At 47.4% G+C, this 20397-nt stretch overlaps 1 protein-coding gene across 1 annotated transcript; it reads left to right on the forward strand.

Moving 5' to 3' along the window:
- Positions 1-645: 645 nt before the first annotated feature.
- On the forward strand, positions 646-14649 carry kdm4aa (lysine (K)-specific demethylase 4A-a). The gene is made up of 20 exons (XM_080473614.1): positions 646-761; positions 1907-2059; positions 3051-3226; positions 3306-3420; positions 3484-3671; positions 3789-3838; positions 5227-5330; positions 5411-5548; positions 6098-7148; positions 7433-7852; positions 7977-8167; positions 8253-8439; positions 8643-8719; positions 8920-8975; positions 9172-9280; positions 9454-9642; positions 9731-9901; positions 9965-10084; positions 10172-10264; positions 12235-14649. Exons 2-20 carry the CDS (start codon positions 1931-1933, stop codon positions 12373-12375), a joined length of 3705 nt encoding a protein of 1234 aa, XP_080329740.1. The 5' UTR covers positions 646-761; positions 1907-1930; the 3' UTR covers positions 12376-14649.
- The last annotated feature ends 5748 nt before the right edge of the window (positions 14650-20397 follow it).

Below are 20397 nucleotides of genomic sequence, written 5' to 3' on the forward strand. Positions count from 1 at the left end.
AGAGCCACTAGGAGGAGCTGTAGAGTCACTAGGAGGAGCTGTAGAGCCACTAGGAGGCGCTAAAGAGTCACTAGCAGCTGTAGAGCCACAAGGAGCTGTAGAGCCACTGGGATCTGTAGAGGTTCTAGGAGGAGCTGTAGAGCCACTAAGAGCTATAGAGCCACCAGGAGAAGCTGTAGAGCCATTAGGAGGAGAAGGAGGAGGAGGAGGAGAAAGAGGAGAAGGAAGAGGAGGACTAGGCGGAGGTGGAGAATGAAGAGGAAAAGGAGGAGGAGGAAGAGGAGAAGGAGGAAGAGAAGGGGGAGGAAGAGGATGAGGAGAATGAAAAGGAGGAGGAGGAGGCAGAGGAGGAAGAGGAGGAGGTGGAGGAGGAGTAGAAGGAGGAGGTGGAGGATGAAGAGGAGAAGGTGGAGGATGAAGAGGAGGAGGAAAAAGAGGAAGAAGAGGAGGAAAAGAAGGAGGAGGCAGAAGATGTGAAGGAAGGGGAGGAGGCGGAGAATGATGAAGAGGAGGTTTAACAATGTTTCACTGTCTATCAGCCTGTGTAAGCGAAGGGGCGTAGCCCCAGCTCTCTGCTCGTTCAGATTGGCTGTGTGATAGTGTAAGCCCCGCCCCCTCCCCGTGTAAACAAAACACACACTGCGCATGCGTCAATGAAGTAACGGAGTAGCGTCGTTTCTCCCCGATTCCAGAATCAGTTTTTCTCTTTTAAATCTTCTAATTTACCGAAATAACGCCGTCAGCTGAACATCTGGACCCGTGTGAGTGCCGTGTTTGTTTCATACATGTTTCTCTTGAAGGGAAAGAAGAAATAAGTGTCGCTGAGAGCTCCGAGCTAACAGCTGCTAACAACCGCTAACAGCTGTCAGTTTTCTACAACAAACACTTTTATAATCTTCTAGTTCAACAGTTAAATCATTAAATCGAACTCTCTGTTTACTCCTCATAAAAGAAATCAATTAATTTGACTTAATTCCACTTTACAGTCTCGAAGCGAACGGACTTGTTGTTAGCATGGATGCTGTTAGCTTCAGGAAATGTAAATAAACATTTAGCTTTTGGTTTTTTGAATGCTGAAAGGAATTCCCACATTTGTGATCCAACTCTTTTCATTATTATTATTATTATTATTATTATGACGTCTTCTTTCGTACTCCGAGATTTTCATTATTGTTATTATTATTATTATTATTACTTATGTACTGCGTGATCCAGAGCTTTACTGCTGTGTGCTTTTTCATATCATTACACGTATTTGAATAAATCACAAAAGAACTACGAAAAGATGTCCCACACGAAGCTGATGGTAGAGGCACCTCATGGGGGCGAGCTCAATGTCTGCTGCCATGGAGATGCAGGAGAGGCTCCATCGCCCTCGTCAGCATTACAGTTGGATTTTCTTCTGTAAATGCAAACCTCTAGTTTTATTTCGTTTTTAAAAAGTGTGAAGAAGTAGAAGGTAAAAGACCTGAAATAAATGAATTGAAATAAAGAAAAAACTCGACCAGACAAAGTTGGAAAAAAAATAAGGAAAGAAAATATTGGGGGGAAAAAAATGAAAAGAAATCAAGTTAAGTAATAACTAATAAACTATAGAGGGGGGGGGGGGGGGGGAGTAGCAAAAGAGGAAAATATAAAGGAACAACATAGAAAAAAGAAAAGTCTGGTACTTTTTGAGTAAAGCTGCTGTAAGCTAACAGCGTAATGGCTAACAAGGCTAAATCAGCTAACGAGGCTAAATCAGCTAACGAGGCTAAATCAGCTAACGAGGCTAAAACGGCTAACGAGGCTAAATCAGCTAACGAGGCTAAAACGGCTAAAATTGTTCCAAAAAGTCTCCCATAGTTTAAAATGCAAAGCTGTGAAACTTCATGAACACATGTTGTTTTCTTTCCCAATCCGTCAGTGGAGGGCACTCTAACATCCTGAGATGATGTCCAGCGACCTGGCGTCCCCCGGGGTCATGACCTTTAACCCCTCCCGAGAAGAGTTCAAAGACTTCGGACGCTATGTGGCCTCCATCGAGTCTCAGGGAGCGCACCGAGCTGGACTGGCCAAAGTGAGTTTATCGTGATTCGATACCGCTACTCACTGAATGTTATTGTTTGTATGGACGTACCGATACTGGGTCCGATACTGCCACTTTGAAAAACTCCTTGTTACAATCTGCAAGTATTACCAGAATATCACCTACAGGTTACTACTTGTACTCTGTATCAGCAAAGTCGCTGTTCCATTGCGCAGTACGTACTGGGGCGGGGCGGGAGGGTACAGTACGGCAAAGCACACCCAGGGCCAACTCTGTCGTGTGATCCCACCTCAGAAAGTATGGTTGAAATGTAGGCGGGGTTGTGAACAATGCAGGGACGTCTCGGTGGGCAATGAACGAGGAAGCAGCTGGCAGCTCCCTGTTACTGAGAGGAGGAGCTCCTGCTGAAGCTCCTCCTCCTGTTACTGAGAGGAGGAGCTCCTGCTGAAGCTCCGCCTCCTGTTACTGAGAGGAGGAGCTCCTGCTGAAGCTCCGCCTCCTGTTACTGAGAGGCACGTCTGCACCTCGGTGCTGTTTAGCGCCGGCATTTCAATAAACCCAGTTAAAAAAGCAACCAGTGAGTGCAAAGCGGCATATGTAAACAACAACTGGAGGGTTTATGGCCCATTAAATATTGAAATATCGCGAGAAAGTTGAGAGTGATGATCGCCTCTACCAATCAGCAGACGGCTGGGTTGTAGCTCCTCCTCACAGACCCGTTCCTCAGTGCGAGGTTCCTCAACAGATGGGTGACGGAAAATTGCAGCCGGTGATCTCGGTTTTTTCTGTACCATCCACAACTTTTTCAGTGGGACCAGGTGAAAGAGGGAGAGGTATCTGTGCATGTTGTTGGTACATGTTATTGGTGCTTGTGCATGGTACCGGTATGTGTTTTCGGTGCGTGGTACCGACGTGTGGTACCCTCGTGTGGTATTGGTACGTGGTATCGATGTGTGGTACTGGTGAGTGGTATTGGTACGTGGTAATGGTGCTTGCCTACTCATTGTCACCGCCCTCGCAGGTGATTCCTCCTAAAGGATGGCGAGCGCGGCGTTGCTATGACGACCTGGACGACCTGGTGATCTCTGCACCGATCCAGCAGGTGGTGACGGGTCAGTCGGGTCTGTTCACTCAGTACAACATCCAGAAGAAGCCCATGACCCTGCAGGAGTTCCGGAAGATGTCTGGCCTGGACAAGTCAGTTCACACTAACATGGAGCTGTCGAATACTTCAGACACTTTGCAACGTCTCCAATAGTTTGTCGGTTGGCCGCAGGTTTCGGAGTCCGAAGTATCTGGATCTAGAGGAACTGGACAGGAAGTTCTGGAAGAACCTGACCTTCAACCCGCCGCTTTACGGAGCTGACGTTAGCGGGACGCTTTACGACCCGGTGAGTTAGAACTTTACCGCTAGCATGGAACATTTTGTTACGTGACCAGTGGGATTCATTCAGGATGTGATGGAGTGGAACGTCGGTCGTCTGAACTCCATCCTGGACACGGTGGAGATGGAGAGTGTTGGCAGCAGCGTCACGTCGCCGTTCCTGGACTTCGGGATGTGGAAGAGCGCCTTCGCCTGGCACACCGAGGACATGGACCTGTACAGCCTCAGCTATCTGCATTTCGGAGAGCCCAGGTCCTGGTATGGAGCTGCGACAGACCGCTAGCGTTGAGCAGGGCTAGAGGGTGGGGCCAAGGGGGTGCAGGAGGCGGGCCAGGTCACATGGTTCTAGTTCACATCTGTGATTCTGTTCCGCAGGTACGCCGTCCCGCCAGAGCATGGGAAGAGACTGGAACGACTCGCAAAGGGTACTGAACAGGGAGCTAATGCTAGCAGGGAGCTAATGCTAACATAAAGCTACCAGCTAACGTTAACGGAGCACTAACATGCAGCCACTAGCTAAACAGATAGCCACTAGCTAATGCTAACATGTAGCCACCAGCTAATACTAAGTTGTAGCTACCAGCTAATGCTAACACGTAGCCGCCAGTTAAACGTAGCCACCATCTAATAATAATACATTTTATTTATTTCATTTCAAGATGCTTTTCTCGACACTCAAGGACAGTGAACAGTCAGAAGTTAAAACTGGATTATAAACAGTGAAAACAATACAAGACACCAAACAAGACTCAGGGCAGCAGAGAGAATCTGCAGTTTGGAACAAACTGTTGAGATTTGAAATGAAGGAATGAGTCCAGAGGAGGTGAAGAGTTCCATAGATGAGGAGGCAGACAGCTGAAAGCTCTGCTCCTCATGGTGGAGAGGTGGGTGGAGGAAGCAGACAGCTGAAAGCTCTGCTCCTCATGGTGGAGAGGTGGGTGGAGGAGGCAGACAGCTGAAAGCTCTGCTCCTCATGGTGGAGAGGTGGGTGGAGGAAGCAGACAGCTGAAAGCTCTGCTCCTCATGGTGGAGAGGTGGGTGGAGGAGACAGACAGCTGAAAGCTCTGCTCCTCATGGTGGAGAGGTGGGTGGAGGAAGCAGACAGCTGAAAGCTCTGCTCCTCATGGTGGAGAGGTGGGTGGAGGAGACAGACAGCTGAAAGCTGTTGGAAGACGAGTGATGTAGTGGGTGGAGGAGCTGATGGAGGATGGGAGTGATGTGGTGGTTGGATGACCTGATGGAGGACGGGAGTGATCAGTTGAAGTTAATGGAGGATTTGTGAGTGAGGCCAAAAAGGAGAGAGTTCCAGTAATCCAGACAGGAAGTGGAGAGAGTTCCAATAATCCAGACAGGAAGTGGAGAGAGTTCCAATAATCCAGACAGGAAGTGACATGGCTGTGGACGACGATAGCAGCAGTGTGAGGGGTGGGGGAGGGGCAGAGATGATGTTTCGTAGATGGAAGTAGGCAGACCGGGTAATGTTATTGATATGAGAATAAAGGACAGAGTGCTGTGGATGATGGACCCAGTCTCTTCACCTGGTGGAGGTGAAACGGAGGAGGAATCAATGTTGATGGAGAAGCTGCAGGAAGTGGACTGGGTGCCAATGAGAAGGAGCTCGGTTTTATTGCTATTTCGTTTCAGGAAGTTGACGGTGAAGCAGGTTTTAACATCTAGCCACTGGCTAATGCTAACACATAGCCACCAGCTAATGCTAATACGTAGCCATCAGCTAAATATATAGCCACTAGCCAACACTAAGATGTAGCCACCACCTAAAGCTAACCACACTGACTTTACTTTGTGTTTCCAGGTTTCTTTCCAGGAAACACTCAGAGTTGCGAAGCCTTCCTGCGCCACAAGATGACGTTAATGTCGCCGTCGATCCTAAAGAAATACGGAATACCCTTTGAGAAGGTAGCTACGCTGATCTTCCGTTGACTTGAATGAACGGAGGGTGTTTGTGTCGTATGTTAACGTTGTGTTTCTTTCTGGAGGTGACTCAGGAGGCGGGGCAGTTCATCGTCAGCTTTCCATTCTGCTACCGCGCCGGATTTAACCACGGTTTTAACTGTGTGGAGTCGGCTAACTTCGCCACGCAGCGCTGGATCGACTATGGCAAACAGACCACACTGGTACGTAGAAACACATAGAAACACATAGAAACAGGACATGGTGGTATGTCTGGTATGTTATGTCTTAGTTTGTTCAGGTCTACTAGTAATGTTCAGATATACAGGTGTACTACTATTGCTACGTCCATCGTTGTACAATGGGGACGAACACGTCTGGCTTCAATCCCATGTCCACGCTTCAGTGCGTTTTCGTTTCAGAAAGGCTTCACGTTTACGCAACAGTCAGATTTTCGTAAAGTTGTGTTTACCCCGTTTTTATCGAGATGGAGTGTTTCCATGGAGACAGCGTCTGGGCGTTTCCATGGAGACTGAGTATAGCGTTTTCAAAAGTTATGTTTTCAGTGGCTCTGAGCTCTGTTCTTGAGTGAACAGACCCCACAACATGACCAAAGTTTTCATTTGAGAACGCCATGTAAACAGGATGTTAATGTCGAGGATACAGGAAGTACAAAGATCGTAGACCCGCATCGGCTCTGGTACTCCAGTCTCCCTAAGCTCCACCTACCAGACATCTCAGGGGAACTTCGTAAAGATTATGTTTCTCCGCAGTGTTCGTGCCGTCAGGACGTGGTGAAGATCCCCATGGATGTGTTCGTCAGGAAGTTCCAGCCCGACCGCTACAAGCTGTGGAAGGCCGGGAAGGACGTGGCGGCTGTCGACCACACCAAGCCCTCACCCGACACCGTCGACCACGCCAAGCCCTCACCCGACACCGTCGACCACGCCAAGCCCTCACCCGACACCGTCGACCACGCCAAGCCCTCACCCGACACCGTCGACCACGCCAAGCCCTCACCCGACACCGTCGACCACGCCAAGCCCTCACCCGACACCGTCGACCACGCCAAGCCCTCACCCGACACCGTCGACCACGCCAAGCCCTCACCCGACACCGTCGACCACGCCAAGCCCTCACCCGACACCGTCGACCACTCCAAGCCCTCACCCGACACCGTCGACCATGCCAAGCCCTCACCCGACACCGTCGACCACACCAAGCCCTCACCTGAGACTGTCGACCACACTGAGACCATTGACCACGCAAAGCCCTCACCCGAGGCCATCGACCACACCAAGCCCTCACCCGACACCGTCGACCACGCCGAGCCCTCACCCGACGCCGTCGACCACACCGAGACCGTCGACCACGCCAAACCCACGGCTGAGGCCATCAACCACGGCAAGCCCTCACCTGAGACTGTGGACCACACCGAGACCGTTGACCATGCCAAGCCCTCGCCCGACGTCACCGAGTTCCTCAAGGAGGATGTGGCGGCTGTCGACCACGCAGAGGCCGAGGCCGTCGAGTTCATAAAGAAGGACAAGGCTGGCAGGCTAACGGAGGCTAGCCGACTAAAGAAGGCTAACAGGCTAATGGAGGCTAGCAGACTAACAGGCTCCTCGGACCAGGATGTTAACGTTTCCCAAGACGTCAAACCAGAGGCTAACAGCAATGTTACCATGGACCGGGAGGCTCTGGAAGACGTTGCTCTTCGCCACGACGTCACATTGGACATGAAAGAAGACATGGACGAGGTGGAGTCCAACAAAACGAAACTGTCCCGAAAAGAGTCCCCTACCAAAGTGGCCTGCAAACCAGGTGATGCTAAACATTTAGCCACCAGTTAATTCAAACATGTAGCCTCCACCTAATGCTAAACATGTGTTGTTCAGACCCAGGAAGAGTAATGCTGACATGTAGCCACAGGCTAACGTTAACGTGTTGTTCAGACACAGGGAGAGTACTGCTAACATGTAGCTAAACGTGTAGCTAATGCTAACATGTCATTCATACATAGGAAGAGTACTGCTAGCATGTAGCTAAACATATAGCTAATGCTGACATGTCGCTAAATGTGTAGCTAATGCTATCGTGTTGTTCAGAAACGGGGAAATCGGTGAAATCAGCCTCGAAGAAGGAGAAAGACACAAAGCCACAGTCCAGACCTCTTCATACCAGAACCAGCACCAAGAAGACCTCCACAAGACGCAGTCCTTCCAAGAAAGACCGGAACGATGTGCTAGCCTCGGACCCGAGTCCTCCTGAGGAGGCAGAGCCATGTCAGGACCCCCCCGCCCACAGAGCGTTCCAGAGGACGCTGAGTCCACTGGATGTCCTGCATGTCCACAGCTACGCGAAAGGAGACTACGGAGACGGAGCCACAGAGGAGGAGTCGACCGACACTACGGGGTTACCTCAGCAGGGGGCAGAAAAGAAGGCTGCAGACGCAGGGCAGGAGGAAGACCTGGGGCAGCTGCCAGGGGGTCACCCTCTGATGAAAGAAGAAGGCCACAGTGACCAAGGTTTGTCCGTTACCAAAGTGTTCATAGAAAGCATTGCCACTTTAACGTTTTCCTATAAATCGTTGCCATGGTAACAGGTTGACAGTTCTCATAGATACGTTGCCGTGGTAACCCCCCTCCACAGAGACCCTGGAGCAGCCCCCCTCTCCCATCCCGCAGCAGGATGGCCTGCAGGGGGAGCTCTGGGCCAAACCTCTGACACACCTGTGGCAGAACCGACCGGCCAACCTGAAGAAGGAGAGGGAGTTCAACCAAAGCTCCGCTTCAAAACCTCCATACTGCTCCATCTGCTCGCTGTTCTCCACCCACCACCAGGTAGCTACACCTCCATCACCTGCTATACCTCCAACTCCTCCTCTACCTCCCCCTGCACCTCCACCTGTGTGTGTGTGCGTTTTAGGCGCAGTGCGTCGCCCCCCCAGTGACAGCGTCCGGGTGGATGAGGACTAAACCACTGATTCCCGAGTCGTGCTTCACCACCACCACCGAGGAAGACCTGAGTCAGCGGCCAATCACACCAGGCCTGGAGGCTGATGGGACCAGCGTGCTGGTCAGCTGCTCACAATGCAGCGTCCGTGTGCACACCTGTGAGCACACACACACACACACACACACACACACACACACACACACACACACACACACACACACACACACACACACACACTGTTATTGACATGGAGGACTGTGTGTGTGTGTGTGTGTGTGTGTGTGTGTGTGTGTGTGTGTGTGTGTGTGTGTGTGTGTGTGTGTGTGTGTGTGTGTGTGTGTGTGTGTGTGTGTGAGACAGCGTGTTACGGCGTGGATCCGTCCAGCGTGAGCCTTGAGTGGAAGTGTGCACGCTGCACCGCCAACGCCATGACAGAGGTCAGCCATGTTTGTTATACTGTACCAGGCATGTTGGAGGCAGCATCAGGACCCAGAGCTGCTACTGTTAGCTCCATTAACTGTGTGTGTGTGTGTGTGTGTGTGTGTGTGTGTTTGTGTGTGTGTGTGTGTGTGTGCGTGCGCGTGCGTGCGTGCGTGCGTGCGTGCGTGCGTGCGTGCGTGCGTGCGTGCGTGTGTAGAACTGCTGCTTGTGTGCGTTGAGGGGCGGAGCCTTGCAGAGAGCCAACAACAACAAGTAAGTGTTTCTAAAATATCACACAAATGTTCAGCGTTTTGCCAGACTGAAGTGTGTGTGTGTGTGTGTGTGTGTGTGTGTGTGTGTGTGTGTGTGTGTGTGTGTGTGTGTGTGTGTGTGTGTGTGTGTGTGTGTGTGTGTGTGTGTGTGTGTGTGTGTGTGTGTGTGTGTGTGTGTGTGTGTGTGTGTGTTCCAGGTGGGTACATGTGTTGTGTGCGGTGGCCGTGTTGGAGGCTCGCTTCGTGAACATCAGTGAGAGAAGTCCGGTGGATCTGAGTGGGATTCCTCTGCAGCGATTCAAGCTGGTAAACGCAGCGTCAAACTCTCCGTGAAGCTTTCACTTTACGTTGTCGTGTAATCGGACATAGGACGCAACGTACAGTTTTACCATTGGTCTGTAAACAAACCCAAAATGCTGCGTAAAGGTTGAGTTGCTGGCGTTGCCGTGGTAACGGGTCTCTGCTCTGCTCCTCCGCAGAAATGTTACTATTGTAAAAAGCGTGAGAAGAAGGCGTCGGGCTGCTGCGTGCAGTGCTCTCACGGTCGCTGTCCAACCGCCTACCACCCGACCTGCGCTCAGGCCGCCGGCGTCCTCATGCAGCCGGACGATTGGCCGTTCGTGGTCCACGTCACCTGCTGCCGACACAAAGGCCCCGTCCCCATCGAGGTGAGGCGCCGCTAACGACTCGCCGCTAACGACTCGCCGCTAACGACTCGACGAAAAGACCTAAGACGTCTCTGCTCTCATCCCGCAGCGTGACAAGGCGTCCATGTTGGATCTGGCCGTGGGCCAGAAGGTCATCTGCAAGCACAAGAATGGGCGCTACTACCAGTGCGACGTGGTGCAGCTGTCCAACGAGACTTTCTACGAAGTCAACTTCGACGACGGCTCCTTCAGCGACAACCTCTTCCCCGAGGACATTGTGGTAGGTCCACCTCCGGCAAGCCGGCGGCCAAACAAAACGTACGCTAACCTTTGTGTTTCCCAGAGTCGAGACTGCGCTCAGGTCGGACCGCCGCCGCCGGGCGACGTCGTTCAGGTGCGCTGGACTGATGGGCTCATCTATGGCGCCAAGTTCGTGTCCACTCACGTCATCCAGATGTACCAGGTAATATTCCTCCGTTTGATTGATTGGGAGCCGCCCTCTCACCCTCTCACCTCCAGCAGTCGTCTCATGAGCCTCTGTGGGATGCAGGTGGAGTTTGAGGACGGATCGCAGCTGACAGCCAAGAGAGACGACGTCTACACGCTGGACGAACAGCTACCGAAGAGAGTGAAGTCACGGCTGGTGAGACGCACCGATACTGAGTACAGAGACCAGTACTAGCATGTAGCTACTGATACCCAGTACAGAGACCAGTACTAGCATGTAGCTACTGATACCCAGTACAGAGACCAGTACTAGCATGTAGCTACTGATACCCAGTACCGACACCTGTACTAGCATGTAGCTACTGATACCCAGTACCGACACCTGTACTAGCATGTAGCTACTGATACCCAGTACAGAGACCAGTACTAGCATGTAGCTACTGATACCCAGTACCGACACCTGTACTAGCATGTAGCTACTGATACCCAGCACAGACACCAGTACTAGCATGTAGCTACTGATACCCAGTACCGACACCTGTACTAGCATGTAGCTACTGATACCCAGTACCGACACCTGTACTAGCATGTAGCTACTGATACCCAGTACCGACACCTGTACTAGCATGTAGCTACTGATACCCAGTACCGACACCTGTACTAGCATGTAGCTACTGATACCCAGTACCGACACCTGTACTAGCATGTAGCTACTGATACCCAGTACCGACACCTGTACTAGCATGTAGCTACTGATACCCAGTACCGACACCTGTACTAGCATGTAGCTACTGATACCCAGTACCGACACCTGTACTAGCATGTAGCTACTGATACCCAGTACAGAGACCAGTACTAGCATGTAGCTACTGATACCCAGTACAGAGACCAGTACTAGCATGTAGCTACTGATACCCAGTACCGACACCTGTACTAGCATGTAGCTACTGATACCCAGTACCGACACCTGTACTAGCATGTAGCTACTGATACCCAGTACCGACACCTGTACTAGCATGTAGCTACTGATACCCAGTACAGAGACCAGTACTAGCATGTAGCTACTGATACCCAGTACAGAGACCAGTACTAGCATGTAGCTACTGATACCCAGTACCGACACCTGTACTAGCATGTAGCTACTGATACCCAGTACAGAGACCAGTACTAGCATGTAGCTACTGATACCCAGTACCGACACCTGTACTAGCATGTAGCTACTGATACCCAGTACAGAGACCAGTACTAGCATGTAGCTACTGATACCCAGTACCGACACCTGTACTAGCATGTAGCTACTGATACCCAGTACAGAGACCAGTACTAGCATGTAGCTACTGATACCCAGTACCGACACCTGTACTAGCATGTAGCTACTGATACCCAGTACAGAGACCAGTACTAGCATGTAGCTACTGATACCCAGTACCGACACCTGTACTAGCATGTAGCTACTGATACCCAGTACCGACACCTGTACTAGCATGTAGCTACTGATACCCAGTACCGACACCTGTACTAGCATGTAGCTACTGATACCCAGTACCGACACCTGTACTAGCATGTAGCTACTGATACCCAGTACCGACACCTGTACTAGCATGTAGCTACTGATACCCAGTACCGACACCTGTACTAGCATGTAGCTACTGATACCCAGTACCGACACCTGTACTAGCATGTAGCTACTGATACCCAGTACAGAGACCAGTACTAGCATGTAGCTACTGATACCCAGTACCGATACCTGTACTAGCATGTAGCTACTGATACCCAGTACCGATACCTGTACTAGCATGTAGCTGCTTACTGATATCAAATACTGATGTTTTGTGCAAATTATTTACCAACTTCTTGATATTTGTACGAACTCTCTCCTGTCCTCTTTATTTTTACGAACTCTCTCCTGTCCTCTTGATATTTGTACGAACTCTCTCCTGTCCTCTTGATATTTGTACGAACTCTCTCCTGTCCTCTTGATATTTGTACGAACTCTCTCCTGTCCTCTTTATTTTTACGAACTCTCTCCTGTCCTCTTGGTATTTGTACAAACTCTCTCCTGTCCTCTTGATATTTGTACGAACTCTCTCCTGTCCTCTTGGTATTTGTACAAACTCTCTCCTGTCCTCTTGATATTTGTACAAACTCTCTCCTGTCCCTCTGCAGTCCAAGGCGTCGGACATGAGGTTTGATGGGATCTTCGAGGAGACCGAGATCCTCCAGGAGTCCAAGAGACAGCGAGTCATCAACTCCCGCTACCGTGGAGACTACATCGAACCGGTCATCTACCGGGCCATCATGGAGTGACCTGCAGGTCCAGGTCCTCCAGGACCGCCTCTAGGTCCAGGACCTCCAGCAGGTTCAGGTCCTCCAGGACCTCCAGCAGGACCAGGACCTCCAGTAGGACCAGAACTTCCAGCAGACCCTAAGCGACTGCTGAGAGACAGAAGCTATAGCGGAGGTTGGTAGCTAGCCTCCAAGTGTCATGAAGACGGAATGTTTGAAGACGCCTTGAACGTTTGTTCTCCGTTTGTCGTTGTACCGTCAGTGCCTCTGATCTCGTGGAAACTGTCCACGCTTCGTCTTCAACCATATCATCAGTACGCCGGACTGTCGCTCCTTATTGTTGTAAGACAATACTCTCGCAGTGGGACGCTAGCAGGGTGGGACGCTGACAGGGTGGGACGCTGACAGGGTGGGACGCTGACAGAACGGGACGCTGACAGAACGGGACGCTGACAGGGTGGGACGCTGACAGGGTGGGACGCTGACAGAACGGGACGCTGACAGAACGGGACGCTGACAGAACGGGACGCTGACAGAACGGGACGCTGACAGAACGGGACGCTGACAGGGTGGGACGCTGACAGGGTGGGACGCTGACAGAACGGGACGCTGACAGAACGGGACGCTGACAGGGTGGGATGCTGACAGAAAGGGACGCTGACAGAACGGGACGCTGACAGAACGGGACGCTGACAGAACGGGACGCTGACAGAACGGGACGCTGACAGAACGGGACGCTGACAGAACGGGACGCTGACAGGGTGGGACGCTGACAGAACGGGACGCTGACAGGGTGGGACGCTGACAGAACGGGACGCTGACAGAACGGGACGCTGACAGGGTGGGACGCTGACAGGGTGGGACGCTGACAGAACGGGACGCTGACAGGGTGGGACGCTGACAGGGTGGGACGCTGACAGAACGGGACGCTGACAGGGTGGGACGCTGACAGAACGGGACGCTGACAGAACGGGACGCTGACAGGGTGGGACGCTGACAGAACGGGACGCTGACAGGGTGGGACGCTGACAGAACGGGACGCTGACAGAACGGGACGCTGACAGGGTGGGACGCTGACAGAACGGGACGCTGACAGAACGGGACGCTGACAGAACGGGACGCTGACAGGGTGGGACGCTGACAGGGTGGGACGCTGACAGAACGGGACGCTGACAGAACGGGACGCTGACAGGGTGGGACGCTGACAGAACGGGACGCTGACAGGGTGGGACGCTGACAGAACGGGACGCTGACAGAACGGGACGCTGACAGAACGGGACGCTGACAGAACGGGACGCTGACATGAACTTCTTGGTTCCGCTCCGTCCCCCAGCAGGTCTCGGTGCTCAGTTCAGATTCTAACGTGATCGTTCGCGTTACATTTTAAAGTCAACCGCTATCAGAGACTGTCCTGTTAACCTGATTGGACCGACGGGTTCAGGACCCTGAGCCCAGAAGACGCTGTTGCCAGAAGTAAATCTGGACGCCACGCCGCTCAGCACCAGGGTTGCCAGATGTGACTCACTGTTTCAGCCCAAACAAGGTAAAACCCAGGAACCATGTTAAAACCATCAAACATGTGATAAAGGACACAACATCAACACTCCAATGCAGGAAACAAGGTTCGAAGGTGGGAGGGTTTGGCTCCCCAATGGGGGGATACCCTCCATGGCCATGGTTTCCACTGGTTGTGAAATACGAGCGACAGAATCCAGAAGGGGAATTTATTCTGGCGGGGCTGCTTCCTGTGGTGCTTAGTGACGTCAGTCAGACGTTGATGACGAGGCGGTGGATGTAGAAACACGTGGAACCGGTTCTCCATGATGGAGGCCTGGGTCTGGAGGGAAACATAGGAACTGGATCTGGGTCAGTGTGAGCAGAACCTTAGAACTGGGTGGAGTTCCCTGCAGTGTTCCGAGGCCTCCGTCTCACGGAAACAGTTTGAGTTCCACAGCAGCAGCTACCTTCACGTCTTCGACTGTTTCCACGACAACCATTCAAACGCATCGTTTGAAAGTTTCGAGATTCTACGTAGATTTGAAAACGAGGTCCACAGAAATATTTTTCCGCACTATTTTCAAAAAGTCATTGTGTCCTCTGCTGGGATCATTTTTGGACAAATCCTCTTACTTTGGGTTTGTGAACATTAACGTTACTCATCTTAATGTTTAGAGTTCATCCATCATTTAGTTCTACATTGATTTTATTCCCTTTGTTTTTCACATCTGACGTTGTTTTAAAGGTCATGAACTCGTTTGGTCCCAGGTTTGATTTTTTTTTTACAATAAATAAGTTAAAAATAAAAGTTTGTGTTTCATCTGCTTCAAGGGGTTGCCAGATTTGACCGTTTGATAAACTTACAAGGGTTGCCAAGTCTGACCTTTTCACTGTTTCATTAACTTCCAGGGGTTGCAGGTCTGATATAGTTACATTATCTTCTAGAGGTTGCCAGGTCTGATATAGTTACATTATCTTCTAGGGGTTGCAGGTCTGATATAGTTACATTATCTTCTAGAGGTTGCCAGGTCTGATATAGTTACATTATCTTCTAGGGGTTGCAGGTCTGATATAGTTACATTATCTTCTAGGGGTTGCCAGGTCTGATATAGTTACATTATCTTCTAGGGGTTGCCAGGTCTGACTGTTTCATTAACTTCCAGGGGTTGCGAGGCCTGACACACAGTTTAATTAACTTTCAGGGTTTTCAGGTCTGACAGTTTCACTAACGTCTGGGGGTTGCCAGTTCTGAAAGACAGTTTCACTAACGTCTGGGGGTTGCCAGTTCTGAAAGACAGTTTCACTAACGTCTGGGGGTTGCCAGTTCTGAAAGACAGTTTCACTAACGTCTGGGGGTTGCCAGTTCTGAAAGACAGTTTCACTAACGTCTGGGGTTGCCAGTTCTGAAAGACAGTTTCACTAACGTCTGGGGTTGCCAGTTCTGAAAGACAGTTTCACTAACGTCTGGGGTTGCCAGTTCTGAAAGACAGTTTCACTAACGTCTGGGGTTGCCAGGTGATGTTGTTACTCTTTCGTGTCAAAAATCAAAATTCAGAGTCGCCCTTTCAGGAGATATTCGACTCAGAAAGTAAAAAGCTCTCGCAGAGTGATTTGCTAGGTTTCAAATAAAAGATGAACAATTTATTTAAACAAGCAAATAATACTTTCCGTGGTTGACTTTCTTAAATAATACAAATACTTAACATCTATTGTAGTTTCTACAGGGTTCTACCTGTACCTGTGGTAGAAGAACTGTCCCTCCCTCCACCCACAGCTGCACCTCCTGATAATAAGGAGGAGCCTGACTAGGAAGAGGAGATGTCCTCACAATTCCAATCATCAATTAAACTACAAAAACAAGAATACTTCAAATAATATTTCTTATCTTTATCCTTATTTTGTGTACAGCAATTTCACGAAAAAAACTTAAGACACAATTGGCTCCAACACCAGGTCTGACAGACTGTTTCATTAACTTCTGGGGGTTGCCAGGTCTGACAGACAGTTTCACTGACCGTTTCTTTAACTTCTGGGGGTTGCCAGGTCTGACAGACTGTTTCACTGACCGTTTCATTAACTTCCGGGGGTTGCCAGGTCTGACAGACAGTTTCACTGACCGTTTCTTTAACTTCTGGGGGTTGCCAGGTCTGACAGACTGTTTCATTAACTTCCGGGGGTTGCCAGGTCTGACAGACAGTTTCACTGACCGTTTCATTAACTTCCGGGGGTTGTCAACATAGACATACAGCCTGTCTCCGCCCAGCGCTCCGTTACGTCAGAGCGGCCGCCATCTTGAGAGGGGCAAGTCTGCCCCGTCAGCCTAAAGAAGTCTGTGTGACAGCGACGTGTTTCTGAAGGAAACCAGGCAGATATACATTTAGACTGAAGAATCATTTCCTTCATTTATATATTAATTTAATGTAGCATACTTCTATAAAGTCCAGAGAGGACATGGAAGCAGTCTGCAGACGGGACATTGGGACGCTGTCCTCTCCTTTTAGAGCAGCATGATGGAGCCATGACAACAATATATAAAGTCTTTATTTACACACAATGGGACATTTATGGACAATGAACATGGACATTATAAAGGTATTACTTTCTTGTGGAACAAATGTAGATTTTTTTTAACATATTTACACACAATAACATATTTACCTGTTATACTTTCATTTATTTGTACATCGTTACCTTTAATATTACATAGAAAATACTAGTTAGATATTTACCTATTCCATATTTATTTATTGACACATTTATCTATTATTCCATATTATATGACATATTCTCTTCCAGCTCTTCAGTTATTAGATGTTTCCCTCAGTTCCTCCAGAAGACCCCCCACTGTGCTCTTTGCCCTCCGTTCTCCATCTCTTCATTCCTCTCCTCTCTTCTCAGACTCTCCACCTCGGCCATGGCTTCACTGAGTCTGGCTGTCAGAGCATCAGGACATGTGGGCAGTGATAGGAGAGGTCCTAGTGAGGACCAGATGGACATGTTCAGAGTCCTTTGTTATCACATTAATTCACTGCTTGTGCAACGTGCAACCAGTTGATCTGCTCTCCTAATCAATATATATAATAATACTGTCTGTGTACATGTCAGTATGTCTAACAGGAGTGAGGGGTGACATGTTGCTCAGCTGTTTGAGAACAGCCAGACAGAACTTCCTACTGGGATCAGGCTGAGGTTCTCCTGCTGGAACAGGCTGGGAACAGAACACTGACTGGTTCTGAGGTTCTCCTGCTGGAACAGGCTGGGAACAGAACACTGACTGGTTCTGAGGTTCTCCTGCTGGAACAGGCGGGGAACAGAACACTGACTGGTTCTGAGGTTCTCCTGCTGGAACAGGCGGGGAACAGTAGTAGTAGTAGTAGTAGTAGTAGTAGTAGTAGTAGTAGTAGTAGTAGTAGTCTTTATTTCGAATTTGTACAATGCAATTAAAAAAAATAAAAAATAAAAAGAAAGTAATATACTGTACATACAATTCGAAAAGGAGTAGGTTGAAGTAAAACTTATGTTTCCTACCCCTTTATACATTTTCAGTCTTTTGTTTTTTACAGTTTTACAAATGATTAAATTTGTAATCAGAACTTACATGAGTATAGAATATTTCTACTTCTTTTAAGTCTCTACAGTTTATACAAATATACAATTTTTGTCGTCAGTTTCCACATTTACATTATTTATACATATATTATCTACAGTACACACAATACATTTTATATAGTTTTCATTTTTTCAAAACACAAAATATCCACTTTCCTCTGGGTTCTCCTATCAAGTGGTACTCTCATATTTGTTGAGTATCATATGTTTGATTTGTTTCTTAATTCGTTCCACAGATTAATTCCTTCACTGAAACGATCCGTTCCATGAGTTTGGTTCTGGATCTGGGTTCTTTAAAGATGTCTGTTCCTTTCACATTATACCCACTTTCTCTTTTTTCAAAGTTCTCTTGGATGTTTCCTGGTAATATTTTACTATTTGCTTTATACAAACTCTGATGAATATTATAATCCACAATATCAGAACATTTTACCACCTTGCACTTGAGAAAAAGAGGATTTGATGAATCTCGATATCTTTTATTGTTTACTATTCTCAGTACTCTTTTGTAATATGTAAATTGGCTGTGTATATGTTTTAAATGTTTCTACACAATATGTTAAGTATGGTATACTCATTGTACTATATAGGGTGAGTAATGCTGCGTGGTTTAGAATGTATTTTACTTTCTGGAACACACCAATTGTTCGAGCTAATTTTCCTTTCGTGTACTTTATGAGATTTCCAGTTTCGATCCTCGAGATGAAAACTCCCAGAGATGTTGCTTCCTTCACTCTTTGTATTTCCAGACCATCTATTTTTATTGATACACGATTTAAGAGTTTTCTTTTTATCGTTGAATATCATATATTTGTTTTTTTTTAACATTTAGAGCTCATTTATTTTGGTCCAACCAGTTTTTATGTTTGAGAGTTCATTGTTTATTACTCTTGTTAACTCTTCTATATGATTTCCAGAATAAAATAACGTTGTGTCGTCAGCCAATGAGATGCTCTGTAAAACAGCTGATGCTTTTGGGAAATCCTTCATATCTAATAGAAACTAAACTGGTCCAAGTATTGAGCCTTGTGGTACCCCCCAGCTAATGTCACCAGGTTCTGATTGTGTACAATGTATTTGGACCGACTGTTTTCGATTTTCTAAAGAACTGGATATCCATTTATGAGCGATGCCTCTGATTCCATAGTTTTGAAGTTTCCAGAGTAATCCAGAGTGGTTAATGACATCAGAAGCTTATAAATATACTTACAAGGTATTTATTGTTCTCAGTGTACCTGATATCTTCTCAGTCACTTCCATTATTGCCGTTGAGTGTTTTTGAATTAAAATGTTTTCTTTTTGTAAAAAACTATCCCGTCTCTTTGCGAATACTTTCTCTAAGAGTTTTGAGAACTGTGGCAGTAAAGACACTGGGCTGTAGTTTGACAAGTTGTGTTTGTCCCCGTTTTTGAAAAGAGGTATAATTTTGTCTGTTTTCATTTTTTTCAGGAAATGTTCCTGTTTAAGTGACAAATTGCAAATATATGTAAAAGGTTCAATAACTTTTTTAACAATCATCATATTTAAACCATCACAGTCGGTTGATCTCTTGTTTTCACAATTATTAACAATTTTTTATATTTCATCTTGTTCCACATTAGAGAGTAAAATACTGTGTACACTCTCTATTATTGTATTTCCAGTACTACCTGTTGGCTCCTACATTAGTAAAGTATTCTCTAAACTCATTTGATACATGTTTTTCTATTTGAAGATTGTCCTTGATGAAGTAATTTGGGTACTCATGTTTGATTTTGTTGTTCTTCATTATACTATTTAATATTTTCCGAGTGCCTTGTGTACTGCTCTTCTTCTCATGTAGTTTTTCACTGTAATATTCTTTCTTTGGGTTTCTGATGATCCAGATTAATTTATTTTGATATTTTTAAACCGATTTTCTGTCTTTCGATTGAGTTTTTATAAAACATTTGTACAGAAAGTTTTTCTTTTTACAGGTATTTTTTAATCCTTCTGTTTTCCATGGCTTGTCTTCCCTTTTGTTTTTTAAATATATGATTTTGCAGTTTTTGTGGTAGAGTTGAGCTGCTGTCTCTATGAAGGGTTGTGTACCACATCCAGACCAGGTACAGACAGAATCCCAGTCCTGGTGCTGAGGGTCGGAGCTTCGGGCCTCCAGGACTTCGTTGGACCCGTTTCTTCTTGTCATCTTTGCAGGACTGGTTTGTTTTGTGTTTAAATACTGTGAATATGGGTAAATGGTCGCTAATATCTGTTGTCAAAATACCACTGATAATATGATCGTCATTCATGTTGGTAAAAGTGTAATCTATTACTGTGGCCCTCTGAGATGTACTTGGTTCTGTTATTAAAGGGAAGAGGCACATGGTCTTCATTGGGTTGAAGAAGTCACTGGTTCTCTTTGCATTTAGATTTCCGAAATTAATATTAAAATCTCCACGTAGAATTTGTCTCTTGTTTTTAGCAAATCTCTATTTGTTCAATTATTATATCAGTAAATACTTCTTCACTACTCTCTGGTGGTCTATAAATACAACTGATCTATATATTTTTTTCTGATGTAAATATAATTTCCAATGTTATCATTTCAATTTCATCTTCTAATGTGGTCGTTTCTTTAACAGTCTTACAATTCAAATTTGATTTTACAAACAATGCAACTCCTCCTCCTCTCTTTGATTTCTATTTAGTAAGTAACGCTCGTACCCTTCCATCTGAACCTCAGCAATCATTTCATCTTAAACCAGTTTCAGTTACTGCAATAATACTACATTTATTTTTAAACTCACTCAGATAATCCTTGATTTTAGAAAGTTTATTGTACATACTACGACAGAACACTGACTGGTTCTGAGACACTCATTTCTTTTGAAATGTAATCTTCTCCACACTGTAACTAAAAGAGCCTCCGTCAGATGAACCCAATAGACCTTGATATTGTTGTTGTTGTTTGAGGGC

The sequence above is a fragment of the Lipophrys pholis genome, assembly GCF_963383615.2.
Source record: "Lipophrys pholis genome assembly, chromosome: 10".
Classification (NCBI taxonomy): domain Eukaryota; kingdom Metazoa; phylum Chordata; class Actinopteri; order Blenniiformes; family Blenniidae; genus Lipophrys; species Lipophrys pholis.